At 41.3% G+C, this 17,604-nt stretch overlaps 1 protein-coding gene across 1 annotated transcript in view; it reads right to left on the bottom strand.

The window, feature by feature from the left end:
- The window catches only part of BEND4 (BEN domain containing 4), a 43,125-nt gene extending 25,527 nt beyond the window's left edge, over positions 1–17,598 (bottom strand). The window contains exons 1-2 of the mRNA XM_011949038.1: positions 17,590–17,598; positions 9,238–9,804 (exon numbers count right to left, since the gene is read on the bottom strand). Coding sequence (XP_011804428.1) covers positions 9,238–9,796 — 559 coding nt within the window. The 5' untranslated portion in view covers positions 9,797–9,804; positions 17,590–17,598. The remainder of the gene's footprint in view (positions 1–9,237; positions 9,805–17,589) is intronic.
- Between the last annotated feature and the right edge of the window lie 6 nt (positions 17,599–17,604).

The following is a 17,604-nucleotide window of genomic DNA, read 5'->3' as shown; positions in this document are numbered from 1 at the left end:
CATGTATACATATGTAACAAACCTGCACGTTATGCACATGTACCCTAGAACTTAAAGTATAATAATAAAAAAATTAAAAAATAAAAATAAAAATAGAACTGTGATAATGACCTACTGTATAAAGTTATTGTGAGGATTAATTAAAATAGTAATGTAAAGCAAAAGGCACCCATTAAATAGTGCCTAATGTAAGCTACTGTCATTTTAAGATTGGGAGTCTAGTGAATTCTTCATTGAGGCCACTTAATTGACTCTGTTGACTGTGCTGTCTTGTATGAGCAGCTGGTAAATGAGACTAGTGAAATGGTCTTCCTAAATAGTTTTCCTTGGGGAAAACTGCTCAGATTTTGGTTTTGCCCATCTTAAGGGTGCTTGGGTCTCTAGTTCCTAATTTTCATTGCATTAAAATCTTGATCAGAGTTTCTCTCTTCACCCTTCAAGCAATATTTAATCTATCTTGCTATACAGTTGTTTTCAATGACTTAAAACATCTCAAAATACTCCACATACACTTTTATAGGGCAACTGAATTATTTACTGTCCTCTGACAACCATGGCCATCTGTGTGTTTCATCATCTTTACGTGCCCTATTCACATCATCTCTGTAAAGTATAAGCTCCTGAATTGTAAATATTTAGAAATAAACAATGAGCTGTAAGTATTAGTCAGCCTACACATGCGCAGTTATATTTTTGTTCATGTCAGTATCCTCATTCCATTAATTCAATTCAATTAACATGTAGATGTTACAACATGCCTAACAGTGGGCTAGGAAAGAGGGGACACAAAGATGACTTCGAGCCTCTGTCCTCAAGGACCTCCACGGCCTGTCTCTCTTCATATCAGAACATCAGGAGACACAGACACATATAGAGTAACAACTTCCTATGATAACAATAACAGAATCTGCATGACGTGCTATGAAAAGTGATGAATTTTGCTTGGGAACTGTGGGAAGCATTTGTTACAGTGTCACCTGACCTGGGTACTAAAGGATGGATAGGAGTTTCTCAAGTGGAGAGAAAAGGAGTATGTTCTTAGGTTGAAAGGAATAGCAGGAGTAAAGGAAGGCCTGAAGTATGGAAGTGTTTGGCTGTTCAGGGATTCACAAACTTTCCAATGGGGTTGGAACACTTCATGTCTGGTGGGCATTGAGGGCTGAGTCTCCACAGACAGACAGGAAAAGATCCAGGAATTGAAGAACCTTGTGTGTCACACTGAGGATGCTAGAATTTACTCCATAGACTATTTGAAGCCCTTAGAGGCTCTTTGGCAGTGGGGGACCTGGGGCTGTTTTGGGGAGAGACTAGAGTCTGGGTGTGGGAAGGACTGGAGTCTGGGAGGGGAGCTTAGTGACTCCTGCAACAGCTCCAGTTATGAGATGAGCCTGGTTGACACTAGTGGAGAGAAAGGAGAGGTCCCACTGATGGGTGTGTAAGAGGTGGGACCCAGAAGAGTGGAGGCTGACTGGGAGTCAGAAGGAGAGATGAGCTCTGGATGGATCTGAGGTTCCCCATCTGCCAGCTAATTGAATGGCGACACCTTTGTAAGGTAAGAATACCACTTATCATAAGGAAAACAACGTATGATTTCTGGAGCACTAGGCACAGAATAATTTCCTCTTTTTCTTAAAGTTTCCATTTATTGAGTGCTTACTGGAAGACTAGTAGGCACCCAACCATGACTTCATTGCTTTTGGTACTTTCAACATCCCTACAGTATTATTAACCTCACTTTATAGAAAGGGAAACTGAGGTCTGGCATGATTAAAGCAATTTGCCAAAACAATCACAGACACCAAGTAGCAGGAGAGGAGATTCAAACATGGCTATGACTCCGAATCCATTCTCTTTACCTCCTGTTGCTCTGTCTCCCTCAGTGTCACTGATAGCTGTAACCAAAAGCCATGATGACATTCACCAAATTCTCAGTGAAAAAACTCAATTCTTTATTCCTCTGTCCCTATCATTCACTCTAATACTCAGAATGTACTAAGTTCTTTTCATCTACCTCAGAGCCCCCATTTTACATATGATCCTTGAGTTTCTCAGGATCAGAAATCGACCTGAGCATTTTCCCTCCCACAGGCCCTTGTGGGTATATTCAAGTTTGGAGAGTGGTGAGGGCACCAGAGAACACTAGCACACGTCTACACTGCATCTACTCTGAGGTGTTCTGTTCTTGCAAAATTCCTGTTATTCAAAAACTGACATGACTGACCACTTTAAAACTTTCTTAACTAGAGAATGACAACAGTGGACTAACATGATCAGAACTGCAGAATCCAAGGTTAGTTCTCTAGTTTGTAGCCTCTGGAGTTGGTACAGTGGATCCTGATGAGGATTCATGGATTCGGTATGTGCAAATGTGCTTTACTTGCCAAAATGTATTTGTAACCCCCAAATCAGACCTTGTGGTGCTTTTGTAGTGACTCACAGGCATGTGCAGAGTACTGAAAACCTGATATGCACACATTCCCAGCTGAAGTGGAACAAGGCAATGTTCTGCCTTCTTGTTTCAGCTCTCATCACTGTAAACAAGTGTCCTCACCATGGTCTATTATTTAGTGCTACAGTTTTTGTATTTTTGTGACTTTTGTTGGTGATCGCACTGTTTCAAATGGCCCCAGTTGAGCACTGAAGTGCTGTCTACTGTTCCTAAGCACAAGAAGACTGTGATGCGTCTTACAGAGAAAACAAGCATGTTAGATACACCTCATTTGGGCATGAACTATAGTGCCATTACTCAATCAGCGATAATTATTACAAAAGGTCTCTTTAAATAAACACGCACATAAAACAAAGTTACATACTGATCAGCTGATGAAACTGTTGTGAACAGAGGCTCTTAAGAACCCAGCTCTGTATTTCCCCTAGGTGGAACGTTTTCATATTCTCAATGTGGTGCTCACAGTGACTTTATAGAACACAACGATGCTGAATAATGAGAATCAGCTGTTTTGAGGGTGGCGAGGGGTAACAAACTAGATCCGGAGTCAGAGGCTTGGATTGTAATCCTAGGTTTCCAACTGAGCTCAGTGTCCAACCTCTTTGTCTGTAAAATAGGAATGATATTAATATTTGCTGTGGCCCCATGGAGTTATGAGGATAAAATGAGATAATTTAAAAAAGTACTTTTCAGAAAGTAGAGGGTCCTACAAAAACATTAACAATGCTCTTCAACTAAGGGTGTGGGAAAACTGGACTTCTACACGCAAAAGAATGAAATTAGATCCTTGCCTTATAGTATACACAAAAATAAACTCAAAATGGATAAAAGACCCAAATACAAGACCAGAAACTATAAAAGTCCTGGAAGACAAAGAACACAGGGAGAATGCTCTGGACACTGGCCTTGGAAATAATTTTTTAGGTACCATAAAAGGTCAGGCCACAAAAGCAAGAATAAATAACCCAATGTAACAAATTTGTACTGTACTTGAGATTAAATATGATATTGAGTAGATTTTAGCAGCTCTTACTACACAGAACAACAACAGAATTTTCAGGCCACAGAAGCAAAAATTTAAAAAATGGAACTGCATCACACTAAAAAGTTTCTGCATAGCAATCAACAAAATGAAACAGCAATCTATGGTCTGAAAAAAAATTTTTGCAAACCACGGGATTAATATCTAAAATATATAAGGAATTCATACCCCTTCACAGTAGAAAAACAAATAACCCAATTACAAAATGGGCAAAATACCTGAACAGATACTTCTCCAAAGAATCCCAACACATATATAAAAATGTACTCAACATCATTAATCATCAGGGAAATGCAAATCAAAACCACTATGAGACACCACCTGACACCAGTTAGGATGGCTGTTAGCAAAAGGTCAAAAGATAACAAGTGTTGGTGAGTGTATGGGAAAAAGGGAACTCTTGTACACCACTGGTGGGAATGTAGAATGGTATAGACATGGGAAACAGTGTTGGAATTTTCCTAGAAAATTAAAAATATGACCCAGCAAACCTTCTCCTGGACATATGCCCAAAAGAAATGAAATCAACATCTTGTAAAGACGTCTGCACTCCCAAGTTCATTGCAGCATTATTCCCAATAGCCAAGACATGGAGACAACCTAAGTGTCTGTCAACAGACAAGTGGATAAAGAAACTGTGGTGTATTATTGGATAGAATATTATTCTGACCTAAAAAAGAACAAGATTTTGCCACTGCCACAACATGGGTGAGTCTGGAGGGCATTATGTTAAGCCAGACCCAGAAAGAAAAATATTGTAAGATCTCACCTACATATGGAACCTAAAATAAAGAAAAATTCAAATACACAGAGCTAGAAAACAAAGGAGTAGCTACAAGGGGTGGGGAGTTGGAGTGGAAATGGGAGGATATAGCTCAGACGTTACAAAGTAGCACATATGTAGGATGAATAGGTCTAGAGATCCAACACAACATGAGGAGTACAGGTGACAGATTTGTACCGTACTTGAGAGTAAGGCTACTGAGTAGATTTTAGCAGCTCTTACTACAAGAACAGCAAAATGGGTAACTATGTGAGATGATAGACACAGCTTCACTACAGTAACTTTTAACTATCTATATATCCTATAACTTCATTTTGTATACTTTAACTTTACAAAACAAAGTTTAATTAAAATATCAACAATAGACAGATCCTTCCTATATTTGGCACACAGAAAATTTCAAGGTATTCTTAATGTTATTATTATTTTACTTTGGACTTTTCTTAGCAAAAATTACCACACTTTATGATTCTAAGACCCACAGTTTTTCATATTTAAAATCTACGGACTTTGTGTTCAAAGGTAATTAAAATGTACAATTATGATTTCTTCTTTCTTAGTGGAACATAAAGATTGGTGTGGCTTACATCCACTGGCATCTTAAATTAGATGAAATATGGTTATTTTATATTTGTTCTCCTTTATGAGTTCTCCTTAGTGTTCACTAAGCTTCCTAAGCAAACGTGACTACTCTAAACTGACACTCTCTCCAATGAGAGTTCTATGCACCATTTTCCTTCTTTTAAAAACCTCTCATCCCTTCATGCTCCTGATTCAAAAGTCTTCTGCTTTTGTGGCTTTTTTCTTTTAACATAATTTCACTTTCTTTTCAAAAAATTTTACTTCTAAACACTTTCTAATTTTCTAGTGTGGTGATCCAATACAGAAGAAAATGTGCTAATGCTATTTCATTGGGATAAAATTTGAATTCCCTACACCTGCAACTAACTCCAAAAAGTTAGAGAGAATTTTCCAGAAGCCCCTGCCTTGCCGCATGTAGCTGATCATCAAAAGACTGCAAATAATACCGTAACACTGCCCCTCTCAGAGGAGTGCCAGAAATAGTGCCTGCCCACAACTTCTTTGTTTTGGTATGGTTTCTTACCTTTTCCCTTGAGAGATGCCCAAGTGAAATCATTTTTTCTTGTAGACTGATAAGCTTGTTTATTTTTAACTCTCACTTCAAGAACTGCTCCCAGGTATAAAGGCTTTATTTCAGGGAAAAAAAAAAAAAATCCTCAACAGCACTCCTCCAGAAAGGCAGAGAAATGACCGAGGAACGCTGCCTGGGCTCTGACCTGCAGCAGCTGACCCATCTCCTTTTCAACCTTACTTTCTGTGCTAACTGCTGAGCGTTGCCTTCTCCTTTGTATTCATCCATCCTGCTTGGCTGTAAAGAAGTGATTCCCACAACACAGGTAGATTCTACTCGAAGAAAGCCCCAGGTCCTTCCACAGAAATGTATTGGCCTCTAGAATGATGGGGTACTGTTGAGACCACTGCTTAGGGAAAATCCATCCCGAATTATGTAGGAGAGTTACTGTAGGACAAAACATTTTTATTCTATGCAAAACCAGTGTACCACATAGCACGCTTTTCTTCAAACGATAACAGATACCCCTCCACCCAAAATGCACAGCTAATCAAGTAAAAAGTGGATTCCTGGGTGTCACTCACAGACTGGTTTATTGTTTAGGTAAAAATGGGCATTGAGAGGTAAGGGCAAGAGGGCAGTGACTTCTCCCTTTGATCAAATTTTCATCTCCAAGTGACACTTTAACCTGTTTTCCAATATTAAGGGGTCCCTCTGTCACAAACACGTGATAAGTAATCACAAATAAACTAATATTTTCTTCACTGCATACTATTTTACTCTGCATAATTAATAAACTGGCTTTTCATCCATATTGTTGGATGTATTACTTGAAGTAAACACAGTTATCCATGTGAAATGGTTGCTGGTTCAAGTTCAGGGAGGGGACTGTCAACAGGGTTGAATGTTTACAGTAATAGGACTGATCATTAGCCTAATTTCAACCAGTGTCAATTCAATGTTTGATCATCAAGAAGGTTCAAGAAATGACAGCATTTCCATCTTTCTGGAGTACAAAACACAATGATTAGTGGCAAGCCAACAGAGTGAACCCCTACCACAAAGCACCCTGAGCTGCTATGGGTTCGGTAAGTGAGAGTGGGACTGAACCCCAAGTTTGCTTAGGACACATCAAGGACATACAGCTTGCCAAATATTTAGGACCAGGAATTAGACAATACTACTTGGGACATTTGTGTCACCTGTCCTTGCACTCTGAAACTCTTTCCCAGGATGAGATCAAGGAGTGCCACTAAGCACTTCAAAAGCTAGGAAGGCTCCTTTGGCTACGGTTCTGAGTGGCTGACGAAAGTCTCTGTAGCTGGATGACCTCTAGGACACTATTTTCTGCCCCAGTTAAAGAGGGGCAGTGGGGGTGACAAGAAAAACACCCGTGAGATAAACCCAGAGTGAACTAAGCATGGGTTACATAGCTGTGAGACTTGTAAAATCCCACAGTGTGCTAGCTGCAACCATGTCTCGGACTTGGGGAAACCAGGAGTGATCTGGTTCCATTACATTCTTCTGGGTTCTACCCAGTGTCCCTCTTGTAGTTGGTGCCTGCCTGGCGTAGGAAAACACTACGTGTCTGCATCTAACTCCAGGGCTCCAATGCAAAAGGAGAAAATGTATTTGCTGCACCTCTTACTTCCCCACCTCCACAAGACAACTGCACTTAATCTAATTCCAAAATGTTCTGAACCAAACCTCAGCTCCATTTGGAGAATTATTTTAAATAATAAAACCTTCTTTTTGCTTCCTTTGTCTACTAATAAACAAGTGGGTAGCTTTCTTTAACATTTCCTTCTTTCTAGATCAGCTGCCAAATTGAGTGATACAAAGATACTGTACCAGGAAAAGAATATAGCTTATATTGGCTGGGTGCAGTGGCTCACGCCAGTAGTCCCAGCACTTTGGTGGGCCAAGGTGGGTGGATCACCTGAGGTCAGGAGTTTGAGACGAGCCTGGCCAACATGGCGAAACCCTGTCTCTACTAAAAATACAAAAAAAAAAAAAAAAAAAAAAAAAAAAAAAAAAGAAAGAAAGAAAAAAGTAGCCAGGCATGGTGATGCGTGCCTGTAGTCCTAGCTGCTCATGAGGCTGAGGCAGGAGAATCACTCGAACTCAGGCAGCAGAGGCTGCAGTGAACCAAGATCATGCCACTGCACTCCAGCCTGTGCGACAGAGTGAGACTCCGTCTCAATTAAAAAAAAAAAAAAAAGAATATAACTTATATTTATACATATGTATTGGCATTAAAATTTTAAAATTTCCTATGTATGATTTATTTTGAACCCCAGTATATTAGAATAGTAGTACATGTACGCAATTAACCAATAAATGTGTAGATTGGTGGGCACAAGCTTCAACACTTTTTAGCAATGACTGCACAATTAAAAAGGTTTGAAGAGATTGTTCTTGTAATGATCTTGTCTTCTGTAAGCCACAGACATACAGGAATGAATTCAAAGATAAAAGTAAAATCAGGGCCAGCGCAGTGGCTCACTCCTGTAGTCCCAGCACTTTGGAAGGCCGAGGTGGGTGGATCACCTGAGGTCAGGAGTTCAAGACCAGCCTGGCCACCATGGTGAAACCCCGTCTGTACTAAAAAATATATATGTATATATATAAACTAGCCAGGCGAGGTGGTGGGCACCTGTAATCTCAGCTACTCAGGAGACTAAGGCACGAGAATCGCTTGAACCCAGGAGACGGAGGTTGCAGTAAGCCGACACGGTGCCACTGTACTCCAGTCTCAGTAACACAGTGAGACTCCCTCTCAAAAAATAAAAAATAAAACAGACTTTGCAACCCAGAGAGAATGTCTTGCCAGAAAGATGATTTTACTACTCTGAAAATCTAGTGTCTCTAAGAGGCAGGAAATGCCTCATATTTAGCCAAGGCCAGCCACAAATAGTTTGGGGCCAGTTGAATTAGTGGTCTATCTTTGACCTATTAGTTTTATAGTTTCTTAATAACAGTAAAGGACAATGTACATGCTAAAGAGATTATGCTTGTTGAAACTTAAAAGAAAAGGCAGGGAAAGTTAATGAAATAGAAAAAATCGGCCGGGCGTGGTGGCTCAAGCCTGTAATCCCAGCACTTTGGGAGGCCGAGACGGGCGGATCACGAGGTCAGGAGATCGAGACCATCCTGGCTAACATGGTGAAACCCCGTCTCTACTAAAAAAATACAAAAAACTAGCCGGGCGAGGTGGCGGGCGCCTGTAGTCCCAGCTACTCAGGAGGCTGAGGCAGGAGAATGGCGTGAACCCGGGAGGCGGAGCTTGCAGTGAGCTGAGATCCAGCCACTGCACTCCAGCGCGGGCCACAGAGCGAGACTCCGTCTCAAAAAAAAAAAAAAGAAAAAATCATTTCATTTGTTCAGTGCTACTTGAGTTCTGCCTCTCGAAGTATTTCATTTTAATTTCTATTATTGACTAACAAAATGCATAGGATCAAAGTTTTTAAAAATTCAAAACCCATTTTAAAGGAACAGGACCACTTTTCAAGAAAATAGGCTTATAGCACTTGACCTATTTCACTGTCAAAGCAGCACATCTAGAAATTATTTTTATATTGATAGAGACACCTTTTAATAGGACTATGGCGTTCTGTACACAAGAACACGGTAGCTGGAAGTAAACAGGCTAGTGGCTCATCCTACAATTTCAGTCTGGCACTGGATATGCTAAGAAGCCCTTGGGCATGTCTGTTTTTTCCAACTTTTCTACATCACTGGCCAAAAAACAAAAAAGGCCCACACATACATAACACATACACACACGAGTACAGAAATACAGACAGACAGATGAGACAAGTGAAAGAAAGAAGGGTTGCAGTTGTCTTGCAAGGAATATGGCAGGATACCTGGGATGCTCTCTAATTTCCTTCTGAGCTCTTCATTTTCTTGTTGCAGTGAAATAACCTCCTGCTCCAGCTCCTGGCATCGAGGACAATAGCCTTCCTCTTCCTCCTCCTCCTCCTCTTCTGGCAGCGTAGACGAAGATGGGTGGCCATGGGATTCGGACGTTGCTGGGGAAGTCCAGCCACCTAACGTATGCACAGGGGAGGTTGACAGAGGATCCACATCGGCCAGGTGGCCATATTCACTGGCTGACGAGGGGTTTGGAGTCGGAAAGCTCCCCGAGAGCAGGTAATTTTGTAGAGAATCAGTGAAAACCCTCAAAAAGGCAGAAGTTTGTTGTTTCCTTTGCATATATTGCATCTCTATGTCTACATTGTCTGAGGTCTGACTGTGGACCCCTTTCCCAATGTGACAGTGCTCCTGTCTTTCGTTGTAACTTGAGCCTTCCTGCTTTACACAAGAAATCATGGACTGAGAATGGTTGGAGTCCAGGAGTTTTCCTCCACAATTTAAGAGGCTAAGAACTCGACTGCACTGTTGGGCAAAGGCATCCAAGATCATTCGACTCTCTGAAACAAATGAAAAGACACATCAGTGACCAACAGCCAACAGCAAACAGCAAAATATAAATAAAGTCCTCAATTTTGAGCTCAACATTCAAACATGTTAAAAATATGTATTTCTACTCTCTGTCACAAGCCAAGACGACACAGTAAATCCACTATGAATAGAATGCATAGCTTCCTGTTGTTCTGCGACTGCGGGATGCTAGATGAGTCACACCCAGTCTCTTGCTCTAGGAAACGGCTGGACTGTGACTTTGGGCACCACATAGAGATTTTCCTCTCTGTGGCATTAACTGGCTACACAGGTCTGAACTCACACCTTTGGTTTCATTAATATCCTTACTCTAACGAATCAAGTGAGCTACTGCAGACTCAATTCCTCATTGATAGGAGGGCTTAAAGCAATCATTACTTCTATTTCTGGAGTGCCCTCATGCCCTTGTGATTAATCAGTTGATACAATCCCTGCCGAGAGTACATAGCTCCCAGATGCAAACTGGAAAAGAAAGATAAGTGTTTTTGAAGAGCTCACTAGAAATCTAAGGTAAAGCAAAGAGTGGGCCTATGGGCACAGGATGAACACAAAACTGTATGTGTCTTCTAACATCTGTGTTCACTATGCCTTCTTTTCATTTATTTGCTAACTTGGATTTCTCGTCAAGGCCAATGTTTAGGCTAACCTGATCATTTGAAAATCAGTAGTATCACTTCTTAGAATCTCTTCCAGTAGACTGCCAAATATTCCAAAATGGCACAAGGCACGGGTGCCTCTTAGCCCATGTACATGAATTCTAAAGCATACTGTCAACCATTGAAAGCAAAAAGCAAACAAAAGCAATCAACTCACTGCAAAAACAAAAGGGGGAAAAACCCAAATTGTGAAAATGTAATTTAATGATATCGAAAGGTCTTGAAAATTTACCCTAAATATAAATGTCACAAGGTAGATTCACTTCTTTCCTGATTGCCACCTAGAATGGGCTATTATAAATACAGAGAGGGGCACTTTTCAGAGCTGACACAGAAGCATGAGGATGTCTCTTATTTCCTCTCCCCTTTCCCAGAATGGCAACAAACAAAATATTCGAGATTTTAGATGCCTATAACTATTGTTTAAGATAAAAATGAAACTAGCACTAGCTCTCCCTGAAAATGTTGTCTAGCTGTATTTTTTTCGGGAGGAAAAAAAACTTTCAGAACAAAAAATGGTGAGATGTTCAAGGGCTGCTATGGGAATAATGAGCTAGAACAGCTTCAATAAGAAATCCCCTAGAACACACCCAGGATGTAAGACCAAGGAAACCACACTTCAGGAGAACTCCATGCAGTGCTCAATATTCCACTGTGTTCTTTTTTCTTGCTATTCTCTCATGAAATAACTAAGATAATCAGAGGAGAGGGGTCCAAGCACTCTTTTCCAAATTTTTAATAAGAATAGATATGTAGAGCAGCTGGGTATGGTGGCTCACACCTGTAATCTCAGCACTTTGGGAGGCCAAGGTGGGCGGATCACAAGGTGGGAGATCAAGACCATCCTAGCCAACACGGCGAAACCCTGTCTCTACTAAAAATACAAAAATTAGCTGGGCATGGTGGCGCACACCTGTAATCTCAGCACTTTGGGAGGCCAAGGTGGGCGGATCACGAGGTGGGAGATCAAGACCATCCTAGCCAACACGGCGAAACCCTGTCTCTACTAAAAATACAAAAATTAGCTGGGCATGGTGGCGCGTGCCTGTAGTCCCAGCTACTCAGGAGGCTGAGGCAGGAGAATCGCTTGAAACCAGGAGGCAGAGGTTGCAGTGAGCTGAGATGGTGCCACTGCACTCCAGCCTGGAGACAGAGTGAGACTCCATCTCAGAAAAAAAAAAAAAGGATATATATGTGAAGCCCATATAGCACAGTGTTTGGCACATAGGAAGCATCCCTTACATCTCCCAAATCCTGAATCCCGCTGAAAAACTGCAAGTCAGAACAGAAGCCTGATCTCTTCTACTCAGCAGAGGATCATAAACTGCACTGGAGTGTGAGAGGCCAGCACAACGCCTTGAGAAATAGTTACTGAACACACAGCAAGTACTCTTGTACATACATAGAGCATCTCAGTTTACAGCATTATCAGATTTACTTGACTGGGGTAGGGGTAGCAAGTCCACCCTAGGCTGGTTGAGAGTCCACAGGACTATTTTCTTCTCAGGATAGTACTTTCTTATTCTTAGGAATTTCCATTCTAGACCCTCAGACCTTGGCAGCAGAACTGCCACCTGCCCCTCCTTCTCCAGCCAATCCTGTCCCCATGGCCAAGTACCCCAAGATCCAGGAATTCCCCACTAAAACTGCTTTAAGGATCTATGCTGCCATCTTCTCTTTAGCCATCAATCCAAAGACAGTGACCATGGTGTCAGATCCTGGAAGTGTGGACTGGGACCTCCACATATGTGTATATGAGGTCCCTCCTGGTGGAAGATAAAGCTGGGAGTAGGGAGAGAAAGACATGGGTTGGCTGTAAATTCCAAACCTGGTTACCATGAAGGTGTATTTGTCAAGGTAGGTGGACAGAACATATTTTGTTAAACAATTTGTTAGTTTGATTTATACTTTGTAACTATCTGATACGTGCTCTGTGACGCACCATCTGTACTCTTATCTGGTGTCTCACAAAAGTATTTGGGTGCCATTTATTTACAATGGCCAAAACCAAATAATAAGAAAGTCAACAGCTGAACTATACAAGTAAGAGGTTTAAGATGTTACACTCATTTTTTTTACTTCCTGGTTTCTGTTCTTTTATTAGTAAAATCAAAGGATGATATTGATTAGGAATTTTCAATTCTAGCACAACAGCAGTTTTCATTCATTTTAATCCTATAATCCCATTCTAGACCTGAAGTTGTATTTACTGTTTGTATTTTAATCAGCATAGTCCAACATAACCTTGATGAAAGGGACAAAATATGAAAGTCTAACACAGAATTGCCTGGTAAGAACTGCTTGAATGTATTTGTTCGGTGTCCTACAAAACACTCAGTAGTTTTAATCATATTGATAAATCACATTAGAGTATAGATTTTAAGAGAAAAATATCTGACTTAGGGACAAGCGTGATTTGTTTTCTTAATTGAAGGATAAACTTGTAACATGCTGAGAAAAAATCATTAGGTGATATACTACATTATGAAGATAATCTATTAAAGTGCACTCAGAATATGAGAGAATAGCTACAATCATAAAGTAGTTCTTGCCTGCAGTTTTTTAAATGCTTCAATCTGAATTTGCTTTCAGAAATGATACGTACAAAAAGGGCTACTGTCACCCTTAAAGTTGAATTTTTTCTCTTCTCAATACCTTGAATTATTTGAATATTATTTTAACATTGATACATGGAAGAGTGTGATGAAAAATACTACCATTACATTTGATGGAAAATAGCAAATCTTTGCACCTAATACACATTGCATGCAGCAATAGTTTAGCCTTCTAGACAGAATATAATTACAAATGCAAGTACTGTGTGATGCCCATTATCATTAAGAAATGGACAAAAGTTCTGTTTTCATACGAGCACAATTGAATGGCTATTGATCTATGATTCTCAATTGAGCAAACTGTGAACATGTATTATGATTTTAACGTTTTTTTTTTTTTTTTTTTTTTAGTCATAGAATGCTCCACTCAAGTGATGGCAGGGAAAGAGAAAATCAACAGTTTACAGAAGGACTACTTTATCCCTAACTTCCCTAAAATTAAACGCCATAAAATGTTAATAAATCACAATCACAAAGCCCTCCAAAATGCCCACTTCTTATTTATTTTGCTTTACTGTGCAACCTATTGGGAGATAATATCATGCTGCAAATTGTGCCTTGTCCGATTCCAAAATCTGAACCCATGATTATTTTTTTAATTAAAAAATTCATTTCGAGAAATTCGTCTGAATTTAAGTTGTTTAATCCATCTAAATCTGATAAGTGAGTAAGAAGAGGGATGGGAAGTAGGCAATCAAACACAGTCTCCCTACTTTACCGCCCTTCTTTGTAAGTAAAGCCTTGAATGGAATTTTTTGCCCATCACAGCAGATTCCCAAGAGAATTCTGTTTCTATGAAGGAGATCACAGTAGTCAAGATTAGTGGTAACCTTTTGATTTTAGCCCAGCAAAGGGTGAAATATATTAATATTAAAAATGCAGAAGCAGAAATTTTTTTTAGTGACCTACTATCATGTATTCATATATTATACCTACCCAAGGATTTCTAACTAGTTCAAAATAGATGATTTCCTTAAAACATTAATTTAACTTCTTTTTAAGAGACGACTTCATGGCATAGAAAATATAAGTTAGAAAACGAAAGCATCTTTGGAAACACCACCCTTGTCTTAAATCAATGAACTATGTCTTTTTTAAAAAATGCCATCCAATTTTTTTTCATAATGGCAAACATCAACACAGCAAAACAGGATGCAAATTTTCTAAATAAATAAATCAATGATGTGTCAAAAATTAACAGATGAGTTAATATACTCGGTGCTATCAAAACCAGATGGTGCTTCCTAATATTCATCCTGCTCAGTCAATCCCTGAATATTTTCTGGACCATCGGTATATAAAATAGGATGCTGCTATTTGTGATGGCAAACAAAAGCAATCATGCCTGCCAAGCTCATACTATAACAGGCAGCATTTCAGCTCTGCTAGACAGAAAGTAATTAGAATGCTTTTAATGTCCAAAAGAATGATGCTGATAGGCTGCCACAGATGTGTAGATTTATGAATATTTATATGGTGGTTTATAGCTGACACTTTTATCAGTTGAAGAAGATAAAATATCTGCCTGACTCAAAAGCTTGACAGTCAGGTTAATAAAATCTCATTAAAGAGAATGACCTATGCAATTATATAGGATTTATTGTAATTCATTTTTGATTGTACTCTGCTTAAAGATGCAATTTCCCATTTCCTGATGCCAAATTTAGGCTGCATATCAAGATCTATGTGGGTTTTAACTCTAAGCCTCCCACAGAGGAAAAATATGCTTTTAAAACCATGGTGTATTACCCCTTTTAAGGAAAATTATACTCTTCATGAGATTTTATAAAAATGTTGAAAAAAATCTATTTTTAATTACATATTTCTCTTCTCAGTTATGGCCCTTAATGGCAACTAAGATTCACTTCAACCCTTTCATCTTTTCACTGCATTTACTCTGGACACTCAGTTATGTCTCTTCTTCTGTCCTTGACTCATTTCATCACATGAATGTTTTGGCTATTTTCAGTTTACCAGGTAGCCTCAGACACTGCAATTACACTTTTGCGAAGGTGCAACAGGCAAAGCACCACTCCCCTCCCCACCCCACCCTGTATGCTTAAAAGGCCGTGGGTCTGTGCACACAAGCTCATTGGTTCAAAGTGGAACGACTAATTTCTCAAAGAACCAATCAGCTCTTCAAGTGGTTGTTCCCCTGATGGCCACTCACAACACTGTGCCTGTTAAGAGATGGCTTTGTCCATCAGTGATTAATAATATGACTACAATTCATGATGTCTAATTCAATGGCTTTTTCCCCCCCAGACTATTTTCCTCACTGCATGGAAGAAACCTACCACCCAATTCCCATCTTTCCAGCAAGCACGAGGCATCCAGCCCTTGGTGCTATCAAGCTTACCCCTCTCGATGACCTCCCTTAAAAACAACAAAAGCAGCCGTGAGAATAAAAGAAAATACAGAGAAGTTTGAAGGGCATCAAAAAAAACCCCTCTTCACTCCTTTAGATTTAGTGATGTTATAATTTCCATCTGGGAACAGACACGAAATAAACTAAACAGGACATTAGAGGGAACACTGAAAGAGAATATTGAGAACAAGGTGAGAAAAGGGAGGAAAAAAAATAAAACACTCCACATGACTGAAGAACAGCAAGGAAACTGCCAGGGTAGAAGTGACCAAGGAAAGAACAGCAAGTGACTGGTGCAGAAAAAAAAAAGCAATGCAGGAAATATATAGCCAGCTAAAACTATGGATGAAAATGGAAATGAGACGGGGGTAAATTTACAGTGTATAACAGGAAGTAAAATATGGAAAGACAGTCAGCAAAGGCTGGAAAGAGAAAGCAAGAGGAGATGAAAGACTGACCTGGGCAGATAATGAGGGGAAAACCTCAATGAAAATGATGAAACTGAGGCTATGCGAAAGAGTAAAAGCAAAACACAGAAAATGGGAAAAGGACTCAAATGGCTGGAAAACAACATAAAAATACAGGATGGTAAAGCTGAGCTTAGAAATAAACATACGCCTGAACAAGAAGTAGTTTAGGAGAAAATAAGATCCCAAACCAGAAAAAAAACGAACCTCCTTAAGAAAGGGGGAAAAAAGAAGAAAAGTAAGGAGGAAAATCAAGTAAGCTAATTGCCTACCGAAGAATATAAAAACACAACGGAATACTGGGGCAAGAGCAACTGAAAAAAATATACCCCACAAACAATAAGGAAGCCCACCTAAGAATCCCACTGAAAGCCATCAACCATCTTCGTATCAGTGAGAGATGTGACAGATCAAGTCTTCACTATAACCTGTAATTAGGTTTTCTTTTTCAAAACCAATCCTTCATGTGTCAAAATATTGACAAACAACAGATTTATTAGTGGAGGCATCTATAACTCATTTAGACACAACACTCTATTTCCCACAGGGGGAGAAAAAAAGAGTCTCAGATTCACTGACATGCAGGATTTGGGAGGCTCCAAAGTGTCATAAAAGGCCTTGGCAGGAACTTTAGCTCTAATGAGCGGATAAACGTGGCTGCACCCACTGGGAGCTGGTGAAGAAGTCCCTTGGGCTCAGGCCTCAGGCTGTGGCCTCGCAACCAGCCCATCTCGCTCCCCGCAGGCAGGCAGTGGGCTGCTTTGCCCTGGCAGCGCCCGCGGACTCGGGATAAACGAGAGGAGTCGCGGACCCCAGGGTGGGTGCTTCCCACGAGGCGTTTCTGTAGGGCTCAGGCGAGATGCTCGGGAGAGGCAGGGCCCCGCGGCGGGCAGGGACCAGGGGATGGCGGGGACGACGACGTGGGCGGTGGGAGCAGAGTGCCTGCGGCTCCTGGGCAGGGAGGAGGGACGGGATGGTTCCCCGCGCCTTGCGAAGTCCACGGTGTGGCAGACGCGGGGCCCTGAGTCTCACAACCAGAGAGTGGGAGGGGAAAGGGACAGAGCAAGACAGAGAGCACCCGAGAAACACAGGCGCACATAAAAAGAAGGAAAAACGCAGCCGAGAGTCAACCAGCGTGGACTGCGATAGTGTGAGAGTGCATCAAAGAGGTGGCGAAGAAAGCACCAGAAGGCAAAGGAGAAGTGGAGAGGAGAAAGAAATGGAGTAAGGAGAAGACAGGGAAGAAGCGGACGGAAAAAGTGAAGCAGTACTAGAGCGTCCCAGCGGGGCGGCCCGAGAAGCTCTAGCTTTTCCCGGAGCGGCCGCCGCTATCCCCCTGGGGTGTCCGGCCCCACTCCGGCCCACGCCCAAGCGATCCCGGCCGCCGACCGCCACAGCCGTGCTTCCCGGCGCCACATCCAAGCAGCGGAGCCACCTGTTAAGCGCGCGCCGTCGGAAGCCCAGCCGTGGCGGCGCTGGAGAATCCTCCCGAAGTTTCCGGGCGCGCGGGGAGGCCTCAGGGTGCGCCCCGACGTCCCAACTCGGCCCAGCACGGAAGAGTGTCGGCGGGCCCCCGCTTCTCCTTCCCGGGCCCCCTCCCGCTGCCCCCGGCCGTGGCGGGAAGGAAAGTTGTGCCGAGAGTTGGTACCTGCGCTGAGCTCCA

This window comes from Colobus angolensis, unplaced genomic scaffold, assembly GCF_000951035.1.
Source record: "Colobus angolensis palliatus isolate OR3802 unplaced genomic scaffold, Cang.pa_1.0 Scaffold29, whole genome shotgun sequence".
Taxonomy (NCBI): domain Eukaryota; kingdom Metazoa; phylum Chordata; class Mammalia; order Primates; family Cercopithecidae; genus Colobus; species Colobus angolensis.
The sequence above is the reverse complement of the archived record's forward strand: the minus strand, read 5'-3'. Positions and strand labels throughout refer to the sequence as shown.